The 26,602-nt window shown below is 34.1% G+C and overlaps 2 protein-coding genes across 9 annotated transcripts in view; one reads left to right on the forward strand and one right to left on the reverse strand.

The window, feature by feature from the left end:
- The window catches only part of PHYHIPL (phytanoyl-CoA 2-hydroxylase interacting protein like), a 104,469-nt gene extending 78,760 nt beyond the window's left edge, over positions 1-25,709 (forward strand). For 2 of the 3 annotated variants that reach the window (XM_021072059.1, XM_021072058.1), the window contains 2 exons: positions 3,703-3,820; positions 17,178-25,709. In XM_021072059.1, coding sequence (XP_020927718.1) covers positions 3,703-3,820; positions 17,178-17,712 — 653 coding nt within the window. In that variant the 3' untranslated portion in view covers positions 17,713-25,709. 3 annotated transcript variants of the gene reach the window in all.
- Positions 18,221-26,602, reverse strand: part of FAM13C (family with sequence similarity 13 member C) — a 131,510-nt gene continuing 123,128 nt past the window's right edge. For 4 of the 6 annotated variants that reach the window (XM_013983267.2, XM_003133039.4, XM_005671010.3 and 1 more), the window contains 4 exons: positions 26,183-26,278; positions 24,688-24,887; positions 23,180-23,281; positions 18,221-19,831 (listed from right to left, as the gene is read on the reverse strand). In XM_013983267.2, the coding sequence (XP_013838721.1) occupies positions 19,708-19,831; positions 23,180-23,281; positions 24,688-24,887; positions 26,183-26,278 (522 nt within the window). In that variant the 3' untranslated portion in view covers positions 18,221-19,707. The remainder of the gene's footprint in view (positions 19,832-23,179; positions 23,282-24,687; positions 24,888-26,182; positions 26,279-26,602) is intronic. The other 2 variants (XM_005671007.3, XM_013983265.2) reach the window with 2 other exon arrangements.

Raw genomic sequence — 26,602 nt, forward strand, 5'->3', positions numbered from 1 at the left:
TATGAAGTGATATGTATTGTGTTGGTCATTTTTGCATTCCAGTAGCATTGTGTGACAGAATAAATTGATTAGAGGGAGCTAAGGTTTTCAGCAAAAACTGGTTAATGATATTAAAGTACTTCTGTGCTACATGGACAGTTTGAGTTTTCAAAGTAAAAGCTTTGCAAATAAGAATGTATATATGTGTATTGTGACTGAGTCACTTTGCTATGTAGTAGAAGATTAACAGAACACTGTAAACCAAGTATTATGGAAAAAACAAATATCATTAAAAATGTATGCAAGTTGAAAATATACGTAGTGTACTTTTTATTAAAGTGTGGATGATTTACAATGCTGTGCCAATTTCTGCTGTACAGCAAAGTGACCCAAACATACATATATATTCTGATACTATCTTCCATCATGTTCTATCCCAAGAGATTGGATATAGTTCCCTGGGCTTTACTGCAGGACCTCCATTCTAAATGTAATAGTTTGCCTCTACTAACCCCAAACTCCCAATTCATCCATTTCCCTCCCACCTCCCCCTTGGCAACCACAAGTCTGTTCTCTGTCTGTGAGTCTGTTTCCATTTTGTAGATAGGTTCATTTGTGCCATATTTTAGATTCTACATATAAGTGATATTATATGGTATTTTTATTCCTCTTTCTGATTTACTGCACTTAGTATGAGAATCTCTAGTTGCATCCATGTTGCTACAAATGGCATTATTTTGTTCTTTTCTATGGCTGAGTAGTAGAGCTATCCTCAGCATATTTTGAAATTTATTTTGAGCGAGTGAGAGAGTTTTTTTCTTTTTTTTTTTTTTTTTTTTTTTTCCTGTTACTTATTTTCACAAGTCTTAAAAGAAAGAAGCCAGGAACATCATTCTCTCCTTTAAGGGAATGGAGGCAAATCTTAATGACTGTACCTGGCAAAAATGTTACTAGATTTTTCACTTAAATGCTGAAGATCTCCCTCTAAACTTGTGTGTGTGTCTTTGCTTCATTAGAAAGTCCTTCCTAGCCATTTGGCATTGGGAATACCTGATATGGAAAGCCCTTTGGTCTTGAACTGTACTTTAATATTCCACTGGGTTGTAAATGTTACCATTCATCTTAGGCCTTTATCTATTTGTTTATTCATTCAATCAAGAAACAATATTTATTGAGCACTTAAAAGGGGTGAAGGGACACAAAGATATCTCTGCCTGAATATATCTGCCATCCACTCTTTTGTCTCTTTGAATATCAGGGCTTTGTTTCCTCTTCTTTGTTTAGGTGATTGTTTCCTCCATAATTGTAAAGAGAGGTTGAATGTTTGTTTCAACAGAAAGGAGCTTGTAGAAGAAGTCTTAAAACAATTTGCCTCACCTATTGCAGGTTGCTTAGCAACTTTCCACATCTGAGGCATCCTTCAGATAAATCAGCTGTTTTTTTTCCATAGCCTCACACTTGGAATTATTTTAGACTCTCTACATGCTTAGCTACTGCTTTATCTCATTATCTTCTGTTTTTCTTAATCCCAAACTCAGTATAAAATGTCTCATGTAGATATGTAGAATGGTTGAAGTTTTAATTCTAAGTTATTGTGATTTTAACTTCAACCCTTTTTGTTTTTTCCTAAGAGGAAATTACTATGAGGAATTAGGATTGCAACATCCTTAACATATGAAAGCAAGGAAAATAGTACTCTCTGATACTGTATTTTTTCCTGAGACATCATTGCTTAAAAGGTCCACCATTTTATATATTGTTAAGAAAAAATTAAACTGCCAATTAAGCTGTGAAATTATTTTTCTATCACATTTATTGTCAGACTCAGAGATGATAAAATATGAAAAAATACATTTTAGAATAGATGAAATATGGTATACATCATATCCAGTATTCAGTAATTAAATAGGTAATGATTTCAGTATCGTGTAAAGAATAATGTGTAAAGAATTCTCATTGATACAATTTTTATCTGTATGTGATGTGTCATATTAGAATTAATGTACCCCTCAATTTTTTCCTGAATTGAAATATTTCCTTGGAATCTACATCATGTTTAATATTTTTACACATCTCCCTATTTGCTCTTATTGCATCCTACCAGGGAGGATTAATCTAAATAAGACCTGATATCATTTGACATTTTTTTATCACCTGCTATTTTCCATAGGACTACACCATACAGTACCGTAGTATTTGTTCATTAAAAGAGCTTTAAGTTACCCACTAAAACCCCATTTGACATTAGGGAAAGGGGAAGACCTTTGGCATTTTCAGTTCAGAAATAATCTATCTAACCTAGATACACACACAAATACACTCAGTTCTATATAACTACATGAGTACATGTTTTATATCTAGGTATATAAAGAAAAGTCTTATGTCTTCTTACTTTCCTTTAGAGTGATCTCTCTGTTGCTCTTTTATTCAGCTGTATTCTTTAAATCTTCTAAAGAACTTACGGGGTAGTAACTAGGAAAATGCAAGTTTTTAAACGTTCCACAGTATTTTTCTATAAACTATTTTGCATTTTTATTTCCATGAGTAACATCTCAGGGGAACTTAAGCTATTCAAACTTGTTTCAACTTATTAAAATAATTAAGAGCCTGTTTCACCTCAGCTTTATTAATAACCTTGACTCTGTAAATTTTGAGTCAATATTTTATATAAATTGTTTTTAATCTAAACATCTAATTCAAAATTTAGAGCACATGCTGTGGGCTATGCACTATACAAAGTATTAGAAATAAAATAGAATGCACTGACTAATGGACAGAGATGAAACATAGTTGTCTATATATTTAGCTCTTCCCTTAGGCTGTGAATTCTTTGAGAGTAAGAAGAATATTTTTTTAATCTTTTATCCTGGTCGTATAATTTTGCATGATGCCTTGTACCTCATATGTTCTACTCTCAATAAATGTTTGTTGAGCCAGTGAAGCAGTGGGTAAACAAACATTGCTACCATGAGTAGTTCAACTGGGCTACTTTTGTTTGGAAAGTCTTAAAATCTTTATAGACCAAAATTGTTGCCTAGATTTTAGTACAGAAGATTTGACAACAATCCTCAATTTTCAAAACAAAAATTTGGTGAAAAGATCAGGTTACCTTGACAGATGTTTTAGAATTTCATGAGTCTTACATACTCCAAAACTACTAACTAGAATCCAAAGGCCGAGTCTCTAAGTTACTGGCTTCATGAACATTTGGCAAACTGTGATAAAAACCTCAGTCTCTGCAGCAATAAAATGGTCATACTTAATCTACCTTGCCAATCTCATAGATTTAAGAAGTAAATTAAAAGGAAGTTATTATTATTACATCTTTAAATTTCATTTGCTATTGATTGCAGGCTACAAGCTTCTTTTATTTGATTTATCACCTGATTGAAGGAAGGCTAGTAGGGTTCATTTTCATGACTTGGTTGTACAGAGACTGTATTCCTTATTTAATATTTTGGTTTCAGGATCTTTAATTTCAATGTGTGAAAAAAATGCAAAGGTATTCTAAAAAGCAACCAAACAACCAATAAACTATGACAAAAATATTTTTGTAGAAAGAAAAAAATGTGGCACACAAAGACAATGAATGTTTTCTAAGCGCAATTTCCTACTCACTAAGATGAATTTCCTAAAAGTGAATTTTTATAATCTATAATTTATTAAGCATGTATACTTAATACTTTTGATAATGTATTTTTAATAATCTACTGTTTTTTTCAGATTATTCAAAAGTTCATCTCACACAGCTATTGGAGAAGGCTGAAGTGATTTCAGGACGAATGCTTAAATTTTCTGTTTTTTATCGTAACCAGCACAAGGAATATTTTGACTATATTCGGTAAGAATCAAAAATATATACTGATTTGCTTTACCAAGTGCCATTCCAAATTTGAGGCTCAGGTTTCCCTCGAGGCTCAGTTTTCCCGCAAGTCTGCTCCTGCAAAATAGCAATTTTAGTTTTCTTCTCAAAATAGTTATTTATACTGACTTTTATTCCCAGAATCATTAAGTAGAAAAAGTCGAATCAAAGGATTTTTTTTCCACTTGACTTAGATTCCTTTCCATAATCATTTGTCATACCAATTCCTATCTATTTGAATGGAAGATCTTAAACCTCCAGGGTTGAGATGGATGAGCATTTCATTTGCAGGTACACATTCAACCTCTAATTCCCAATAACAGAGTGCCTTCTGTCTCATACCATCTACCAAATTTTCTCCTCCTCTTGTGGATCATTGAGTAAGAGAGAATTTTTAAAAGCGTGACTGTTTCATGGAAATTTTTTAAAGGGTGAATGAGGGGAAATTTTCAGGCTTCTGCCTATGTAGAGAAATCTCTTAGCCATTATCTTGGGTTAATTATTCATGAGGAAAATATCCTTTCTTTACTTTTGAATTTTACTGTTCAGCTATATTTCTGAGAATATATGTTTATCCCTGGAAGCAGTTTACAAGAATTCAAAAAAATTCCATGTCACAGGTAGTTTTAATACTTACAGCGCTTTCATATTTGTAGAAAAATATTCAGGAGAATAAATAGGCAGATGTGTGTTTTAACGCGAGACTGAAGCTTTTAGCTTGATAAATGCTATATAGGTTCTAAAGCTTTTCACAGAATTCCCTATACTTTGTCATTTTAAAAGCCTTGATCTCACTTTAAACTCTAAAGTATTCTTGAAAAGATTGTATATGAAAAAAAAAATTTAGTAAGTTTTTGGGGTTTTTTGTTTGTTTGCTTCATGACTCTTTAGTTTTTCTTAAATCAAGATCATGATTCCAGATCTAAATAAGCTCAGAGCTGTCAAAAATGCAAAGGGAAACAGAGAGCGAGAGGTGCATTTCGGCATGTGTTCTTCAAATTAAGTTCTTTGCAGTATCATATATTTTTATATATTTTGATCATGAAAACTATTCCTGCCTTATGTTTGAATATCCTACAAATGCAGGGTTTACTCCATAATTCTCTTTTATAGTAAATTATTTACCTTGAGTCTCTATAATTCATGGTAGATGCCGTTCATATAACTTAGAGAAAATGAACTGAGAGACAGAACACAAATTATTATACCTTTCAGTTGTTGAATGGGAATGATCTTATATATTCAACAAGAAAGTTATTTATTTATGTTGGATAAGCATAAAATTAGAAAGAAAAAAGATCCACTGTTTCTATTTTTTTAATAATAAATAAATGCATCAGTAGAATAAATAAATACATCATTGGTACTAGATCTACATTCCTGGATTATTGCCAGTGTCTTTTTAGGTGGCCACTGGAGGTCAGTATTTCTCTGATTTTTTTCTTTCCTTTGGATGGGAATTGGCCTTCTGTTCTCAGGTCCTTAGATACTCTAGACTTTGCTCTACTTTCAAAAATTCTTGCAAGAAGTAAAAAGTTAAAGACAAGAATCATGGAAAGTGGAAAAGTTATTGTATATATTGTATGATTGATTCCAACATACTAGCATAAAAGATGTATTTACTAACAAGGAAATTTACCTTTGTTGGCTTTTCCATGATAGCTATAATAAAATCCACCCATGTGAATTGTATTTTGATGCAGTTTATATACATATACTGAAGTATATATATATAATAAATATACTTTCCAAGGCATGGGTATAATTTTTCAACATTGCTTTTTTAAAAGGCTGTATTAACTGAAGATGCATTTACATCAGTGGATCATGATTTCATTTTCATGTAATGCAGTCTAATTAGGGCACACTTTACCAGAATTAATTTTAAAATGTCATCTTGTTATTCACAATACTTAAGAAGAAAGGAACTTTTGACTTTCCTGACTCACTTTCTAAATAATTATGAATTATGAAGAAGCCCTGGATAAATTCTGACTCAGTGCATATGGAATGAACTCATTTTGATCTCTTCTTCTAGAAATGAATTCTTAAATTAATGTTGCTTTACCTTACCGCAGATCAGAATACCACTTTCCTCTCTCTTACTCCTTCAAGTTCACTAAGTAGATGAATTGTCCTTAAAATACCTTTCTGTATCTGAAAGTTTTCTCTTCAGGAATCCACTGAGATTGGTAGACATGTATAGGAATTCTAGTACTTTTTGGTTGCTAGAATTTGATTGTATATTCTTAAAATTGATGTCAGTCACTGATATTAAGACATTTCTCCTAGCCTAAATTCTTGTTTATATATTTTATGCTGTTATAATTTCATATAATTGTACTTATAGATTCATGTAGGATATGTATCATATTAATAATTGGGTTTTATTAATGAAAATGTAACAGGGTTAAGAATTTTTGATTCAGGACAAAATGGAATCAACGCATTTCTCCCTTTCTCCCACTAAGTACAGCTAAAACCCCTGGACATTATATATATAATTCATATATATAGATAGATAGATACATATTTCATATTTATATATATTAAACATTAGACTCTGAAAGGTGGAGAGAAGATAAACCAGTTATGGATCTTGGGACTCAAGGAACAATACAGTGATGAGCTCCTTGAATTTTCTTTTTAGCTCTGGACTAGGTGCTAGAGAAGCCATCAACTCACATCAGTACACAGGCAAAAAAAAAAATCTTCCCAGAAGTTTTTCTCTGTTTGCCCAAATGATCAGTTAAGAGACAGCTTTGAAGAAAGAAACATTTTAGATAATAACTACCCTATTCCAGCCAAATATCATGGGGAAAAAAATTGTGCCCCTCACCCCGCAGCCAAGGCCTAGTGGGGAACCTAGACTTCCACCTCCCCACTCTAAGGAATCACCATCCCTTCCTCCTTCATCCCTTGCTGGGTAGTGTCAGAGGAGGGTGAATAGGTGGGAAGTTTAGATTTATACCCCCACCAGAGGCAATGAGATGCCTATCATCCTCCCCACTGGGGTGGTGTCAGAAGAGGCCTAGTGAAAACCAGGACTTGTACCACAGCCTATGGATGATGATAAGGTTTGCTTCTGCAGTGTCAGTGAAGGCCACATAGGAAGCAGTAATGAGAAAACCCCTACCTCTCCAAGCTAGACTATATTAGCAGAAGCCTAGAGGGACCCCAAACTCCCACCTCCACCCAGTACTCACACCCCTTGCCCTATGTCATTGAGGCTGACTGGAGAACCTGAACTCTCATCCCCTGACAGCAGTGAAGTGACCCCCCCCATTTCCCCCACTGGGTGTGGAGTCAGAAGAGGCCTACTAAAATACTATAAGATCTAGTCTCATAATAGCCAAAATGTACAGGATTCAACTGAAGTCTATTCATTATACCAAGAACCAGGAAAATCTTAACTTGAATGAGAAAAGATGATCAACAGACACCAACACTAAAATAATACAGATCTTGGAATTATCTGACTAGGATTTTCTAAAGCCACTATAAAAGTGAGTTTTTCAAAAAGCAACTCCAAACACACTTGAAACAAATGAAAACAGCAAAGAAATAGAAAATGTAAAAAACCAAATGGAAAATTTTGAACTGAAAAACACACTCTAAGTTTAAAAAAAAAACCTCATGGATGTGCTCAACAACAAAATCAAGGAGATGAAAGAATCAGTGAATTTGAAGATGGAACAAAAGAAACTACCCAAACTAAATAACAGAGAGGACATTGAAAAAATAATGAGCAGAACCTTGTGGACATGTGGGACTAAAGCTAATATTGTTTCATCAGAGTCAAAAAGGAAAGGAGGATGAGGGTGGAACTGAAAAGATATTCAAATAAATAATAGCTCAGTATTAACCAAATTTGGCAAATGACATAAACCTAAAGACTCAGGAATCTAAATAAACCCCAAACAAGATAAACATGTAGAAATCCTTGCCAAGACACTTTATGAACTCCTGAAAACTGAAGACATGGGAAAAAATCCCAAAAATGGTCAAATAAAAAAGAGGCTTTATCTATAGAGGAAAAATAATTTGATAGCAGCAGCAGTAGCAACTAAATAGGTCAGAAGGAAGTGGCGGAATATGTTCAAGTTCTAGAAGAGTACAGTTAACCCAGAAGGGAAAATATCCTTTTAAGAGTGAAAGAGAATCAACCATGATCAAATGAAGGAAAAGTAAGGGAATTTATCATCAGCCTATCCACCCTAAAACAATGACTAATAGAAGTTTTTGAAACATGAAGGAAATGCTTTTTAAAAAGGGAATTTTGGAATATCAAGAAGGAAGAAAGAACAAAAGAGTGAAAATGTGGGAATCCATATCCAGGATATCATATAGCATTTATTTATCATGTCTTCTTTCTCTCCTCTAATCTGTGACAGTTTCTTGGTCTTCTCTTGAATCTGCAGTTGTAATAAGCTCCCTTTGTAGATCACAAATGCTAGAATTTGAGATCCATTGTTGTTCCAAAGGCAAGTCATACCTCACTGACCCACAAACTCTTTTTTTTTAGATTGTTTTAGTTGAGGATGTTTTAATATAAAAGAAAGCACTGGATATGAACAGTAATGCATATTACTTTATAAAGGAACTAGAAACTATAAGTAGGACCCAGGAAAATTAGAAAATCATTTGAAGAGACAAAGATGAGTTAAAGGAACTGAAGAGCAGAATGAATAATGCAGAGGAACAAATTTAGTGACTTGGAAGACAGAATAATGGAAATCATCCAAGCAGGACAGCAGACAGAAAACAAAATGAAAAAACATGGAAGCAATATAAGAGAACTATGAGATAATATAAAGTGGGCCAATCTACACCTAATAGGGATTCCAGAAGGAGAAGAAAGAGAAAAGGGGATTGAAAATATATTTGAAGAAATTACAGTCAAAAACTTTCCAATTCTAAAGGAAACAGATATCAGGATACAGGAATCACAGAAGGCCCCAAACAAGTTGAACCCAAACAGGCCCACAATAAGACATATTAAGCACAAGTGGCAAAAGTTAAAGACAAGGAGAGGATTCTAAAGGCAGCAAGAGAAAAACAGCTAATTATAAGGGAACCCCTGTAAGGTTATCAGCAGATTTCTCTACAGAACACTACAGGCCAGAAGAGAGTGATAAGATATAGTCAAAGTTCTAAAAGGGAAAAATTTGCAGCCTAGAATGCTACCAAGGAAGAATATCATTTAAAATAGACGGAGAAATAGTTTCTCCAAAAAACAAAAATTGAAAGAGTATAGCAATACTAAACCCAATCTAAAAGAAATACTGAAAGATCTCCTCTAAATAGAAAGGATTAAGAAGATAAAGGAGGAGGAAATCACAATTGGAAAGTAATCGCTTCAGGCAGTATATAGATCTAAAAGGGAAAAAAAAAACCTATTATAAAAGTGAGGGAAAACACAAGTAACAACAAAGGATAAACATGAAGATGTTAAAAAAAAGGAATTAAGATCATGGAAAGTAAGAAAATCTAGACTTTTTTTTAAAGAATGTGTTTGAGCCTATATACCTATCAGGATATAGGATTTAGGAAGAGGTTAACATAATTGAAAAACGGGGCACAAATCAAAACCAAACAATACATTTACAAAAACTAAAAAGAAGAGGACACAAGCATAAAATAAAAGGAAATCATCCAAACAAAAAAAAAGGAACAAAGGAGAAATACAGAATCAATTGGAAAATAATGTTTAAAATGTCAATAAATACATATTTACCAATAATTACCTTAAATGTAAATGGACTGAATGTTCCAGTCAAAAGACATGGAGTGGCAGAGTGGATAAAAAATAGGAGCCAACAATATGTTGCCTACAAAGAGACTCACCTTAGGGCAAATGGCACGTATAAATTTAAAGTGAGAGAATGGAAAAAGACAGTTCATTCCCATGGAAAAGACAGGAAAGCAGGAGTTGCAATACTTATATCAGACAAAGTAGACTTTAAAACAAAGGCCATAAAGAGACAAAATAGGACACTAATTAATGATAAAAGGATCAATTCAAGAAGAGGATATTATACTCATAAATATATATGCCCCTAACATAGGAGAACCCACATACATACAACAAACACTAACGGACATAAAGGGAAAAATTGATGGGAATACAATAATAGTAGAAGAATTTAACATCCCACTCACATCAATGGACAGATCCCCTAGACAGAAAATCAATAAGGCGAGATAAATCCTAAATGACACAATAAAAATGTTAGACTTGACATTTTCAGTATATTGTGTCAAAAAAATCAGAATATATATTCTTTTCAAATGCACATGGAATATTCTCAATGATTGACACATTCTGGAGCACAAAACTAACCTCAACAAATTTAAGACTATAGAAATTAATTCAAGCATCTTCTCTGACCACAATGGCATTAAACTAGAAATCAACCATAGGAAAAGAAATGAGAAAAAAACTGACTACCTGGAGACTAAACAACATGCTAATAAAAAAGCAGTGGGTCAATGAGGATATCAAATAGGAAATTAAAAAAATAACTCAAAACAACCATTCAGAAAGTATGGGTTGCCACAAAAGAAGTGCTTAGAGGTCATTTCATAGCTATACAGGCCTTTCTTAGAAAAATCTCCAGTCAACAGCTTAACCACTATGAGGTACCACCTTACACCAGCCAGAATGGCCATCATCAAAAAGTCTACAAACAATAAGGGCTGGAGAAGGTGTGGAGAAAAAGGAACCCCATTACACTGTTGATTGTAAATTGGTGCAACCACTGTGCAACCACTGTGGAAAACAGTATGGAGTTTCCTCAGGAAACTAAAAATACAACTACCATCTGATCCAGCAATCCCACTCCTGGGCATCTATCCAGAGAAAACCATGACCTGAAAAAGACACATGTACTCCAATGTTCATTGCAGCACTATTTACAATAGCCAAGACATGGGAACAACCTAAGTGTCCATCAACAGAGGAGTGGATCAAGAAGATGTGGCACATACACACAATGGAATATTACTCAGCCATTAAAAGAAATGAAATACCAGCATTTTTAGCAACATGGATGGGCCTAGAAATTAACATGCTAAGTGAAGTCAGTCAGACAATGAGACACCAAACATCAAATGCTTTCACTGGCATGTGGAATCTGAAAAAAGGACACAGTGAACTTCTTTGCAGAACAGATACTGACTCACAGACTTTGAAAAAATTATGCTTTCCAAAGGAGACAGTTTGGGGGGTGGGAGGATGCGTTGGGGTTGTGAGATGGAAATCCTATAAAACTTGATTGTGATGATCATTGTACAACTATAAATGTAATAAATTCATTGAGTAATAAAAAAAGAAAAGAAAAAATAAAACTCATGGACATGGAGAACAGACTTGTGTTTGCCAAGGGGGAAATGTAGAGGATAGTATAGAGTAGGAGTTGGAAGTTTGTAGATGCCAACTATTGCCTTTGGAGTGGCTAAGCAATGAAATCCTGCTGTATAGCACAATGAACTATAACTAATCACTTGTGATGGAACATGATGGAGGATAATGTGAGAGAAAGAATGTATATATAACTGGGTCACTTTGCTATACAGCAGAAATTGATAGAAAACTGTACATCAACTACACTGAAAACATTTTGAAAAAAGAAAGCATTGGATCACACTGAAATTAGAAGTTTTTTTTTCTTAGTGTAATGTAAAATAATAGTGTTGCATAACTGATGTTCTCCTTTTTATTGAAGTATATTGAAACCACAATGTTGTATTACATTTGTATGTATAGCAAAGTGATTACATTTCAGTTATACATATATATCTATCTTCTATTTTATATTTTCCAGTATGGTTTATTATAGATATTGAATACAGTTTCCTGTGCTATACAGTAGACTTGTTGATCTATTTTATGTATAGTAGACTATCTGCTAATCCCAAAGCCCTAATTTATCCTTGCCCCCCTCCTTTCTTTCCCCTTTGGTAACCATGATATTTTTTTCTATGTCTGTGAGTTTGTTTCTGGTTTTGTTCATTTGTAACATATATTAGAGTTCACATATAAGTGATATCCCATGGTATTTGTCTTTCTCTTTCTGACTTTCTTCACTTAGTATGATAATCTATAGATCCATCCATGTTGCTGCAAATGGCTTTATTTCATTTTTTTTATGGCCGAGTAGTATTCCAGTATGTGGAAACCACATCTTTATCTACCATCTGCTGATAGATTTTTAGGAGGCTTTCATTTCTTGGCTATTTTAAATAGAAGAAGATTGGGGTGCATGCATCTTTTCAAATTAAAGTTTTCATCTTTTTTCAGATATATGCCCAGGAGTGGTATTGCTGGATCATATGGCAACTCTTATTTTAGCTTTTTAAGGAACCTCCATGTTCTTTTCTGTAGTGGCCACACTCCCACCAACAGTGTAGGAAGGTTCCCTTTTTACCGGCGTTTGTTATTTGTAGACTTTTTAATGGATGACCAGTTGACCCGTGTGAGGTAATATCTCATCATAATTTTGACTTGCATTTCTCTAAAAATTAGTGATGTTGAGCATACTGTCATGTGTCTACTGGCCTTTTGTATGTCTTTGAAGAAGTGTCTATTTATGTCTTCTGTCCATTTTTTGATTGGGTTGTTTTTTGCCTGAACTGTTCGTGTATTTTGGAAATCAATCCCTTGTTAGTCACATCATTTGCAAATATTTTCTCCCAGTCTGTAGGCTGTCTTTTCATTTTGTTTATGGTTTCCTTTTCTGTGCAAAATTTTATAAGTTTGATTAGGTCCCTCTTCTATTTTTTTTTATGTCAACTGCCTTAGGATACTGACCTAAGAAAGTATTATTGTGATTTATGTCAGAGATAGATTTCTCTATATTCTCTTCTAGGATATTTATGGTGTCCTGTCTTATATTTAAATGTTTAAACCCTTTGGATTTCATTTCATTTTTATGTATAATATGAGGGAGTGCTCTAATTTCATTGAATTACATGCTGCTGTCCAACTTTCCCAACACCACTTGTTGAAGAGACTGTCCTTTCTTTCTCCTTTTGTATAATCTTGTCTTCTTTGTTGAAGATTAATTGACCATAGGTATGTGGGTTTATTTCTGGGCTCTGTTTTGTTTCGTTGACCCATATGTCTGTTTTTGTGCCGATACCACACTGTTTTTTGATTATTATAAATTTGTAGTCTTGTCTGAAGTCTGGGAGGTTGTGCTTCCAGCTTTGTTCTTTCTCCTCAGGATTACTTTCACAGTTTTGAGTCTTTTATAGTTCCATATAAGTTTTATGAATTATTCCAGTTCTGTGAAAAATTGCATGTGTAATATGATAGAGATCACATTAAATCTGTATATTACTTTGGGTAGTATAGCCATTTTAACAATATTAATTTTTCCAATCCAAAAGCATGGGATATCTTTCCATTTCTTTGAATCATCTTCAGTTTTCTTTATGTGTTTATAGTTCTCACTGCATAGGTCTTTCACCTCCTTGGTCAGGCTTATTCCCAAGTATTTTATTCTTTTTAATGCAACTTTAAAAAGGATTTTCATTATTTTACCTTTCTGGTATTTCACTTACAGTGTAAAGAAATGGAACAGACTTCTGTATTTTAATCTTGTATCCTTCTATCCTGCTGAATCTATTAATTGTAGTAACTTTTGTGTGAGGTCTTTAGGATTTTTTCTACACTGTATCATGTCATTTCCATATAATGACAGTTTTACTGTTTCCCTTCCATTTTGGATATATTTTATTTCTTCTTGTCTGAATGCTGAGGCTTTCAATACGGTGTTGAATAGAAGTGGTGAGAGTGGGCATCTGTGTCTTGTTCCAGATTTATGAAGGCTTTCTTTCAGCTTATCAAACAAGTATTATGTTGTCTGTGGGTTTGTCATAGTAGGTTTTAATATGTCAAGATATGATCCCTCTATACCCACTTTGGTAAGAGTTTTTACCATTGATGTATATTGATGTTATCCAATGCTTTTTGTATCTGTTGAGATAATTATATGGTTTTGTTATTTCTTTTGTTGATGTGGTGTGTCATTGATTTGCATATGTTGAACCATCCTTGTAACCTTGGGATGAATCCAACTTGATTTTGATGTACGAAGTTTTTTATGTGTTGTTGGATTCAGTTGGCAAATATTTTATTAAGAATTTTTGCATCTATATTCATCAAAGAGATTGACGTGTAATTTTCTTTTTTGTTACTGTCTTTGGTTTTGGTATCAGGGTGATGGTGGCATCATAGAATAACTTCGGGAGCATTCCCTCTTCTTTGAACTTTTGGAAAAGTTTGAGAAGGAACAGTATAAATTCTTCTTTGTATGTTTGGTAGAATTCTACAGTGAGCCATCCAGTATTGGGCTTTTGTTTGCAGGGAGTTTTGTGGGGTTTTGTTTACTAAAGATTCTATTTCACTTTTAGTGATCAATCTGTTCAAAGTATCTATTTGTTCTTGATTCAGTCTTCCATGTGCACTTGAAAAGAATATTCTGATTTTTTTGGATGTAATGTCCTGAAAATATCAATTAAGTCTAACTGTTATGTTGTGTCATTTAGGATCTCTGTTGCCTCATTGATTTTCTGTCTCAAAGATATGTCCATTGTGAGTGGGGTTTAAATTCTCCTACTGTTACTGTATTCCAATCAGTCTCTCCCTTTATGTCTGTTAGCATTTGTTTTATGTATTTGGATTCTCCTATATTGGGTGCATATATGTTAACAAGTGTAATACTCTTCTTGTATTTATACTTTTGTCATTATATAGTGTCTTTCTATCTTTATGTCCTTTATTTTAAAGTCTATTTTGTCTGATAAGAGTATTGCTACCCTCACTTTCTTGTCATTTCCATTTGCATGAAATATCTTTTTCCATCCCCTCACTTTCAATCTCTGTCTGTCCTTCACCCTAAAATGGGTCTTTTGTAGGCAGTGTATTTTAGCCTTTTGTTTTATTAGCCAATCTGTGTCTTTTGACTGGAGCATTTAGTACATTAACATTTAAGGTATTTGTTGAGATGTTTATTTACTGCTATTTTAAACCTTGTTTTCCAGTTGATTTTGTATGTCTTCATTTTTCTTTGTTTTTCCTTTTGTGGTTTGATGATTTTATTTTCTTCTATTTTCAAGTTCTCCTTTTTTGTTTTTGTGAACGTATAATATGGTTTTGATGTGTAGTTACCCTGTTTTTCAGGCATGTTGACTCATTACCAAACCTAACTTTCTTTAGACTGGTAGTCATAAAGGCTCAAACACATTCTTTTAAAAAACTGCATTTTCTTACTCCCCTCCCTGACATTTTATGATTTTAATGTCCTCTTTTACATCTTCACATTTATCCTTTTGCTGTTCATTGTAGCTTTTGTTTTCACAAATATTTTTGACTTTTTAAAAAATCTGTGTACTGGCATATTTAAAGGATTACTTTGCAACTGTGAATTTCTTTCTTATAGATTTGTGCTTCTTTTCTATTTATAGAGACCTTTCAATGTCTCTTTTAGTATAGGTATAGTATTGCTGTATTCTTTTAGTTTTTGTTTGAGAAGTACTTTCTTTTTTCCTTCTATAAGATAATCTTGCTAGGTAGAGTATCTTAGGTTGCATATTTTTATTTTCAAGAGTTCAAATATAACTTGCCACTCACTTCTGGCCTGCAACATTATTATAGAGAAATCAGCTGATAGCCTTGAGTTCCCTTGTAACTAAGTCTGTTTTTCTCTTGCTGCCTTTAGAATCTTTTATTTAACTTTTGCTATTTTAATTATAAAATGTTTTGGTGTAGGCCTGTTTGGGTTCATCTTGTTTGAGACCCGCTGTGCCTCTTATACCTTGATATCTCCTTGTTTCTTTAGGTTAGGAAAGTTTTCAGCCATAATTTCTTCAAGTACATTTTTGATTCCCTTTTCCCTTTCTTCTCCTCTGGGATCCCTATCATATGTATATTGGCTACTTTATATTATCCTAGGTCTTAGATTATTCCTTTCATTTTTTTCATTTGTCTTTGCTGTTCCAATTGGGTGATTTCCATTATTCTATCTTCCAGATGACTTATTCGCTCTTCTGCAATGTTTAGTTTAGTATTCATTGCCTTTAGCTCAGTTTTCATCTAGGCAAATGAGTTTTCTAATTTTAATTTTAATTAGCTCCTTTTTATAGTTTCTAGTTTCTTGTTAAAGTGATTTGCATTTCTTTTGATAGCCTTTCTTAATTCTTCATTATTTTTATTACGTCTTTTTTGAACTTGGGATTTGGTAGACTGGAGTTTGTTTCATTGTTTCTTCTTTCAGGGGATTTTTCTTGTTCTTTTAATTGGAAGAGACACAGACTCTTTAAGAAGCATTTTGACTGGGAGAACCTTCTCTTGCTTAAGTGGTAATTTGTGATTTTCATTAGAAGTCCTGCCAGTCAAGAACCAAGCAAGAAATAAAACACACCCTCAGGGAGAATTGTGGAGGAAATTTAACAGAAGTACTGTCACAGAAGTATAGGCAGGGTTAAGACAACTGATAAAAAGATGCTAAAGCAACTAGGAATTATGAGAGTTGAAAGATTTTACTATTGGGAAGAGAAGGGGAGTAGAGGTCATCCAGCAGGAGAAGTAGTCAGAGATATAGATGAACCCAGCCCTGCCACAACCCCAGGGCTCTGAAGCATGATGGAAGTGGACATGCTCAAGGATTACCTCTTCCTCCCTTAGGTCTCCTACTATGCCTCCATTTGATAGAACTGAAATGGAAGGAACCAAAGGACAGGAAGAACTGGATGAGAGAGTCCCAGCCCATGGTGGAAAGCAAGAAGAATAGAGAATAGATCTGAGAGTGGGATAAAGGGAGGAAAAACCAGCTTTATTCTAAGCAAAAGGCAGGAGAGAGGCCTGATTAGTAAACTGTTCCTGGATAAAAAAACTAAAACAAAAACAAAATAAACAAGATTCTTTTGTGCCAGTATACACAGACAACATTCATTTTAGGTCTAAATTCTGGCCTTTAAAGAAATAGTCAACATACATAACCAGTATTGTAGTCCAGTTTTCAGTAAGTCAGTTCTGAAATCCAGTAGGCTATAATTTCAGCTATAAGAGTTCCAATTCCATTTTGGTTTTCCTAGTCAGGAAATTTATTAAAGACCTCCAGGGTGTGTAACAGAGCAACTTTACTTTATAGGCAAGGCTAGAATTTAGCCATCTATAGGTAATTCCCCTTGGTCTGACAGTAGAATGGAAGTGCACTCAGGCCTTTAATAGCAAGCAAATGACTTTTAGACCTGCCACCATTAAATGCTATAAATCAGTAGCTTTACCACTATTGTTCCAAGCAGTGATCATGTTTATTTTCTCTTACAGAGAACATCATGCGAATGCTATGCAGCCCGCTGTCAAGGATAACAGTGGTAGCCATGGCTCTCCTATCAGTGGAAAATTAGAAGGCATTTTCTTCAGCTGCAGCACTGAATTCAATACTGGGAAGCCACCCCAGGATTCACCTTATGGAAGATACAGGTTTGAGATTGCAGCAGAAAAACTTTTTAACCCCAATACTAACTTGTACTTTGGGGACTTCTACTGTATGTACACTGCTTATCATTATGTGATTCTTGTTATTGCCCCTGTGGGATCACCAGGAGATGAATTTTGTAAGCAGCGCCTTCCTCAACTAAATTCCAAGGATAATAAATTTTTGACCTGCACAGAAGAAGATGGGATGCTGGTTTACCACCATGCCCAGGATGTCATTTTAGAAGTCATTTACACTGACCCTGTGGATCTTTCTCTAGGCACCGTGGCAGAAATCACTGGTCATCAGCTCATGAGCTTGTCTACTGCAAATGCAAAGAAAGATCCCAGCTGCAAAACCTGTAATATCAGTGTTGGACGTTAATGCCCATTTTTCTTATTCTTAGTCCCTTTTCTTCCCTTAGGAGCTGTTGTCCATTTTCATCACCAGATGTTTTCCAATGAAGCATGCACATGCCGCTATCACCAAAAGCAAACTGCCACTTTTCAAATTTCATTCAGAGCTGTTTTAGTGTTTCCTATTCCCTAACCTTCCCACTACTTTCAGTGATGAAATAGCCTAAGTTGTCCTTCTGACACTCTCTTGCCTAGATGCTGCAATGTTTTTATTTTTCCTTTATGCCAAACATAACAAAACAATTATGTAAACTGCTTTAGCAAAGTACAAGATAATGGTGGCTTATAAATGGTGTTTAAATATGCACTCATTTTAATCTACTGAACAAATATTGGGATAACTCCAAACCGCATGAAAGGGTGTAATTGCAGCATGAGTTAAATCTTGAAGCCTAGAATTATCAGCACTTCCAACATGTTTGACAGTGTTATTTATGTTATTTATATTAGCTAACAGGAAACAACTACTGTGTTTAAACATAATAAATATAATAGAAAAATATTTTATTTGTATTGTTGTATAAAATATTTACAATCTTATAGAATATATAGAGTTACATTTTAATTGTATACATGTCACGAAACCATTTCCCTTATCAAAGATGTAGTTCGTAAACCTCAAATAGTTGTGTATGTGTCCTAAGTAGATGACTTTAATTAAACAAATTTATGAAGGACATTATTCTGATTCCAAAAAGTTATAAAATATCAGGTAAATACAGAGAAAATAATAATTGCCTCTGATCTAGTCTGCTTCTGAAATAGTCAATATTCTTCCCATCCAAACTACATGAAAATGTGAATTTGTTCAACATCATGCTTAAACATTACAGAAAATAGAAATACAAACATGGTTGGTACAAGAGAGAAAATGTTGACCTTTTACTTATTATTACAAAATCAAAAGTAATCAACATGTGGTCTAGTACAAAGTAACAAAACAATATACACTAAAGTTGATGAAGCAAATAAAGTATTCTGGCTTCTTGCCAAAGGTGTCATAGCAAACTATTTCCAAACCTTTCATTTTGTACAGAATGAGGAACAACCGCAGTTAATGAGAAAGTTTTTTGACTTTACAAAGTATAGACCTTGAACATTAAGAAAGACACATTCCCAATGGAAAAATAGTTATATAATTTTATAGTAAACAAAAAGATTAGCAATCATAACTATGATCACATTAGATTATATACTACAGACACATCTATCCAAAATACCTATTTTCAAATTTTAATACAATATTTTATTTTAATATAAATATCTGTCAGTTATAGACAAAGGTAATTCACAAAGTACATGCTATCAGAATGAACTTTGGTAATCAGAAATGTAAAATTTTAAGTAAATGATAAAATAATGTGCTATTTTTATATAGAAATAAAAAATTAGCAGTGACACATTCTAGTATATTTTAGGGTGCTGAAAGCCTAGCAGACTTACAGGACAAGGTAGTAGATTTTTTTTATCACTTAAAAATCTATTAGGAGTTTCAAATAAATAAATTACATTCTTACTAGCTGTATTCCTTCCTACATAAAATAAAGTTTCTTTTCTTCCTCTTACTAATTTTTAAAAACCACATTCTTTTCCATATGTCAATATAAGTAATCTTTGGACACTAAATTGACTTTCTCTAACAAGTGGCCCATTTAATAGGTGGATGCTATATGTTATTTAGATTTGATAAAATAGATTTTTTCTGAAATAATTATACCAAGTTTTTTCCTTGGCATGGAGATTGAACTTTATTTTCCAATTATATTGTTATTTGTATCCCCCCCCATTTTAATCCCTTCAACTCATTTATAATTACACTTGCCACTCCCTCTTAAAAATAGCTAATAAATTCTACCACTAAAGTGCTTCAATTTTCAGTTGTCAAAACTACTTAGCAACAATGGCAGAGGAAAATAAACTTGACTTATCTTGGGTAAAAGTGATCACAAACATTTCCTGAACCTCAAATAGTTTTGGCCACATCTTGCTTGCTGATGAGGACTTCTAATAGTCTCAGTTTGGCTTTTATGTGCTTGTATTCATAGTACTCATCTGCCATTGGTATCCTATCTTCCTTTTGTGGGCTTCTGCAAAAAAAGAAGTGTCCATTAGTTCATAATGAACTAAGTCCTTAAAAATCAAGTACAGAGTAGCAGTTTCTACTTAGTTTTTACATCATATCTTTTTTTCTCTTCTCTTTCACCTTCATTCCCTCCTTCTCCCACATATTACTATGTTTCAATATAATAGTACTCTTTGAGAAGTTAAATATCATAGGTATTGCGCAAATATATAGTCCAGTGTATGGATTTACAATGGTAAGGCAAGGCAAAGGTCTGATATGAAAAAACAAAAACAAAAACCAGAACCCTCATGGTATTTCTTATCTAGTCATCCTCCCATTACCCATGCCTGCACAGTTCCACACCTGTGAAGAATGTTTAACCCTTATTGTGACAGTTGTTAAAAATGTCAACCTAAAAGTACTACAGAATTTATATTATCAGAAATAACTTACAAAATTTTGGTAATAGGAAAAAAAAAAGCTCAGTAGCTACCTTACAAGCATGAAATATGCCTAAGTTTTCTTGTAATTATCATACCTATCTCTGCTAATGTATAGTAGAATCACTGACAAGTTCCTTTAAAGAATTTGAGTCTAAATTGCCATGGTTCTCCTTGCATACTAATTCTACTAAACTAGGCATAGGATGATGCACATATTTTTATACATTTACATTTTAATACTACATGTTGACATTTACTTTGAAGAATAATTGGATAGCATCTGGAGTTAAAATCATTTGCCTTCCCTGAAAAATATACTACGAGAATATGTTTTTTAAAGAACAATAGTTACTTTAGGATCTCAGAAGATTTTCTCCTTAATTAATAAAGATGGCCAATTGCTTTAAAAATATCTTCACGTATTACTATGAAATACAAAGAGTGGGAAAAACACTGAGGAAGTCGCCACAATCACTACTAAATATAACATAAATCTTATCTGATATTAGTATGCCAGAAAATGGGTAAACAGCCAACATTTAATGTTTTACCTATACCCCTACTATTTTCCCAGTACTGATAAAGATATATTTATATCTCTTAACAAGTAAAAGAACAGCTAATCTATAAAAATTCCCTAAGAATGAAATTATCTACTTGGGTTGTAATTCTATATTTCTACTTCAGAACTCAAAACAGTACACAAATCTATAGATGAGGTTCCTTTTAAATGTTGCCTCAATTATATAACATCGTTCCTTTGCCTCCATTCTGTGTTCTGAACGAATCTTATAACTGGATGTCTGAAAACCACTTAAATTGTGCAAACACATCTAAGTGAAGAAATGGTCTAGTTTATAGGGAAATGTTAATAACCCATTGTGCAATTTTCTATGGTCCTGCATAATCCATTTTGGCTAATAAACAAGAATGCATTGGCCAGAATGAAAATTTTTGCCAAGAATTTCCTTAGGCAATTTTCTCATTATATAAAGCATACTCAAGTGTTTAGCATATAGTTCCTGCCTCATAAGTATTAATGCCCTATCTATACAGATATTCTTCTTGCAAAATGAATATTACCAAGAACATTTACAGTACCTTAAAATTTTTAGTAATCCATTTGCATGGTAATTTTACCTATGGAAAGTAAACCCTTCCCAATGAGATGTTTTAGGAACACAAGATCTGTACTTCCTAGATGTTCAACTACTTGATTTTACTTGTAATACAGCACCACTCACTTCTGCATTTAGTTTAAATGTATTACCACAAGAGGGCATATAACTATAGTCAAATATGAAGTATATCTGACATGGGTTTGGGACTCACAGGTGCACTAGAATACTATATGCAGAACATAACTAATGTTCCTGTATGTCAAATGGCATGCTAAGTACCACTACAGACCCATTAGGCAGGACTACTCATATACTGGGAAATTCTCAAACTCATTAAATTCGAATAGGTTAAAAAATATAAAAGTTGTGGCAAATTTTGTAAAGGAAAAAAATGAAAGAGAAAAAGAAAACATTATATATTATTTCTAAATTTAACAGCAATTTCTCACTAGATAGTTAACATCAGCAGAAAGGTAAGTAACTTAGACTTAAAGCAATCAATGTGAAGATTCCAGGTAGAAAACTAGGAGGTTATATCTAGACTTGCCGAAAACAAAAAGTTTGATAGGTCCAGTTCTAATGAACAGCCCTGGAGGACTGAAATGGAGAGTTACTAAGAGGTGAGTAGACCAAGCTTTTGAGACCAAGCTTGTAGAAAATAATCTCTTCTCCATCAGGGAAACCCTCAGGCTGCTGAAATCAAAGCAGTTCAGGAAAGGAAGACACCTAGATGGAGAAGAATACTCAGAAGCCAGTGTGTCACTGACTTCCTCTTCTGCCACCTTAATAACTTTGTGACTTTGGGAAACTTACACCCTTTAACATTTTTTTAGAGGCTGATTTCCCACCTGACAGTTACTGCTTCCTAAAATATCTCAGGAACTCCAATCATTTCATCCTACAACTATGGAAACAGCCTCAAGACAGCTAAGTGGCTTATCTCTGTCTCTTCCAGAAGTAGATAAATAACCCTTATTTCATTTTATACACACTCACATATGTATATACATATACACACACATATTCACATACATAAATTTTGTTGATGATACACCACAATTTAGAAGAAACTGATGCAGTGCATAGAGAGATTTGCGTTGACATAGAAAAATAGAGGACAAATAGAGGATATAGCTAAACATTTCTTTAAGGACAGAATAGCTATGAAATTTTGACTGAATCCTAAAATAAAATAATAAGGCCATATCCTGAAGCTTAAAGAATATATTTAAAGCAAATGAATAATCATTTAATAGAGTAGGAAATAACTTGTGAAACTAAGTGAACAAGAACAAAGAAATTATATAAACTGAAAAATCAGATTTTTTAAGGCTTAGGTAAATTCAATAGTTATATTGAGATTTATTATGTAAAGTTAAGGATTTGGAGAGTTAATCTTTTATTTTAAAAACTTGATATCATGGAGTTCTCTAATGGTCCAGCTGGTTAAGGACAATGTCGTTGCTGCAGTGGCATGGGTCAATGCTGTAGCGCAGGTTGGATCCCTGGCCCAGGAACTTCCACATGCCACAGGCTTGGCCAAAAAAAAAAAAAAAAAAAGATGTTTAAAAAAATAAATAAAATAAAAACTTGATGTCTCATACTTGATAAGCTACAGCCTCCCATAAAACATACCCAACAATGGCACAATCAGAATGTTGCATTAGACAAACTCTGGGTCTAAGTCACTGTGGAAATTATTTATGTCTTGTATAAAGTCACCGTGCCTGCAAAAAATTGTAATTCACTCTTAACAGTAGTTCTCTAGGAAGTATTAGCTTAAGAAATATCTCCGCCCACACTTACCTTCCTGTTTGTTTAAAAAACTGTTCCTCAAATTCTCTTAAGGCTTTCCGAAGTCTCTTCTTGTCAGCTCTTGTTTCTCGGAGATGGTCAAGAAGTACAGGCCTGTATCAGATACCATGTATATTTGCCATTACTGAGTTCTGGCATACTTGAGAGATCATTTAAGTAGAGTTACCTATTTAGCATAAGCTTATGATACAGAAGTGTTCCGCCTAAAAGATGTCTTTGGAATAAATATGACACTTGTAGAGCCTATCATAGGGAAGCACATCACAAAGGAAATTACTTGATTGAAAATGTCATAGGGAAAGGGAAAGGATCAACAAGAGGCACATGGACCGAGTCCGTTATACAAAGTGGTAAGGATAAAGGCTATGTGAATGCATGAAGGAGAGACAGACATTTTGGAGGAATATTCATCAGTATTTGGTGATAGACTAAACATAAAGTCACAAGAGGGAGATAGTTTAAAGAAAATTCTGTCACTCAATCTAGAGGATAAGGAGAATGGCAAAACCCTAGGGAATAAAAAAAAAAAAAAAAACCCAGAGAAAGCTACAGTTATGGTGCTGATTCTACTCACTGCATTCTACTAAGACTAGAGAGAAAAGTCAAAAACTTCAGAGCAGCTGAGGAACTTGTGTCTGGTTTCAGAAACTTTGTGAACTCCCTAAGATTATATATGGCATCTTCTAAAAAAAGGTTCCATTACTTTCAAAAAAGTCTAACACCCCCCAAAAAGTTAAGAACAGCTGCTTTAGAACTGCTAGACAAGGAACAAGGAATGTAAGGAAGGAAGAAGGGAGGGAGAGAGGAAGGAAGGGAGAAAGGGAGGAGGGAAGAAAAGAGAAGGGAACAAAAAGAAAGGGAAGGAAGAGGAAAGATTAACATTCTGCTTCCAAACAGGTCACTCTTCTCTGAGCTGAAATTGGGGTACCAACTGATATAAGCACACTAAAATCTCAGCTTACAATTTAGCCCTTGGTCTAGCCGTATATTTGTGAGATTCTATCCTTTTCTTGGGACATACAATTACCACACTATAATACCTGTTAAAGAAAATCTCAAATCTGGCCTATAATACATAAACCAAAGAAGGTCAAATGATCAAGAGGCACGCCTGCTACTGAATAATAATGATGATGATGATGATGACGATAAGCCAAATAGCTCTTGATTGAGGGACCATTAGGTGAAAAAAGTTCAGCTCATTTAAAGGCCCAGTCTGGAGAAACTTTTATCCTAATAAAATAGAATAGACTAGGATAAAGACCCTGATACCTCTTGACCCAACCCAGGATCCCAGTTCCTTTTGGTACAGCATTTTCAAAGGTCAACTCTGCTTAACACACTGTCGAGTATTAGATTGGTGCCAGACCCTGCTGAAAAGATGTGTGACTGTAGCAAATTTTAGAGAAATTTGCTCTGCAGAATTCTGTGTGTACCTATAAGGTTCCCCAGACCAGAAGGAGTTAAAAGGAGACTCCACACTTAGGATTTACACTCACATCGTGGCCTCATGTAAATTGGACATGGAAAGGGCTGGTTGTTTGATCTCCTTCTTTTCATCTGGTAGCAGGACCCTAACAGGCTCAGTCTCATTAGAGTAGGTGAGGTGGTCGTCAGTAGGAACACGGGATGCTGGATTTGGCAAAGAAAGTTGTTGGCTTCCCTGTGGACAGTCTTCATCAGAGTCTTCTTCCTCCTGCTAATCATAGGAAGAGTTAAATAAAATCACAGAATGCTAACTGCCTCTTGAGGAAGCAAAAACAGGAAGAGGAACCATAAATAGATGCCACAAAAACAGTAGGTGACCTCTGTGCCTACTGAGAACTAATAAGGAAGCAACAAAGAAGAACCGTGGCTCAGTTGCATCCAAAAACTTGCAGAAGTTAATAAGCAAAGAAGCACCATTCCTGGCTCAAATGCTCATCAAGCTCAGCACTCTCTGTAGGCCAAAGAAGGCACAGATATCTAGGATATGGCCAATGTGGGCTGCATTACCCAGTAGTTCTTCCCTTTACCCAGACCCTCTGGGCCCCAGCTTCATTAACAGTTATAAGGGTTAGGATGAGATGGACCACAGACTCCTTTAGTCATCTGAAAATACCCCAAATTAAGTCCTGATGTGGGCCACTTTCAGACACAGTAGATGCTCAAAAAATTTACAAATTCAGGGAAGACCTTTATGAAGGCCAAAACAAAATGCAGTTACTCCTTAACCTGTTTTGGTAATGCCTATCACATCCCAAAGATTTTCTTGCAAGGTAATCTGAAAATCATACCCCATTTTAAATTATGCTTCCTTAATGGGAAAATTTCAAAGAATATGAATCACTGTTGTCTTTGTCTTTGGAACTGTGGAAGTATAAATGTACTGAAGTATACTTAAATTTATATTTGTTAATATCTTTTTAATACTGATATCCTGAGCATGTGACTGTTGTGGTATTGATGGAGTAGGATTTGTGGTACTTTTCTAGCTCTGTATGCCCATAAATCAATCTTTATTAAAAGTAGTATAACTCAATTTCAGTATTCATATTTTCTATTGAAATAAGTCTACTTATATCTTGTACAGTAGTGGTCAAATGGTACCAAAAACAAATGCTGCATCATATCAAGGAGCATACTATCAATTTTCTTTTTAAAAAGAAAAATTAACAATACACAGACCAGAAAGGTTTTGTCTTGTCTAGCTGTGTAGTTGTAGAGAATGCCAAACTAAAATCCATCATTTATTCTCCTTACCCAAGAAATGAAAGCAAATGATAAAACTGGCTTCAAAAATAGAATTGCTATATATTCCTGTTTCACGTCATTTTTATTATTAGCCACTGTTAAGTACAGTATTAAAGTTAAGAGAGACCACTTTCTACCTTGTGAAGTAACTGGCCTTGTTAGCAGCAAGAAGGCTCCTTTATAACTCATAGTGCTGCCTCCCTAATAAGCATGACAAAGTACAAGGACAAGTTTCTAGTTAATGCAAGCATCCTGACTTACAATTGTTGGAATAAGGGAAGGCGTGGACAAGATTTGCTTGATAATTCTGTATCGGTCATACAGAGGCTTTATGAGGTTCTTGTCTTGCTTAGTTACCTGGAAAACATGAAGTTCATTATTGCTCCTTTCTCAAACTTAAATGCAACATGTCAATATTTTTAGCAGGCCAAAAAAAATTTTTTTTTGAAACCTCAAAGTAAAGGATTATATGGATAATGCATGCACTTGTCTTTCATTCTACTGATTCCATGGTTTTACTCTTAGGATCATTTCCAAAGCAACCCCCAAAGGAAGATGTGAGGGTTCAATGCCATAAGTATAGGACACTGTCAAAATTCTAATGCCCTAAGTGCTTATCCTCAAATATACTTGGACAAGGAGGTAGCCTGCCTGAAGAAGCAGGGTTAAGGGTGAGACTAT

Source organism: Sus scrofa, chromosome 14 (genome assembly GCF_000003025.6).
Source record: "Sus scrofa isolate TJ Tabasco breed Duroc chromosome 14, Sscrofa11.1, whole genome shotgun sequence".
Taxonomy (NCBI): domain Eukaryota; kingdom Metazoa; phylum Chordata; class Mammalia; order Artiodactyla; family Suidae; genus Sus; species Sus scrofa.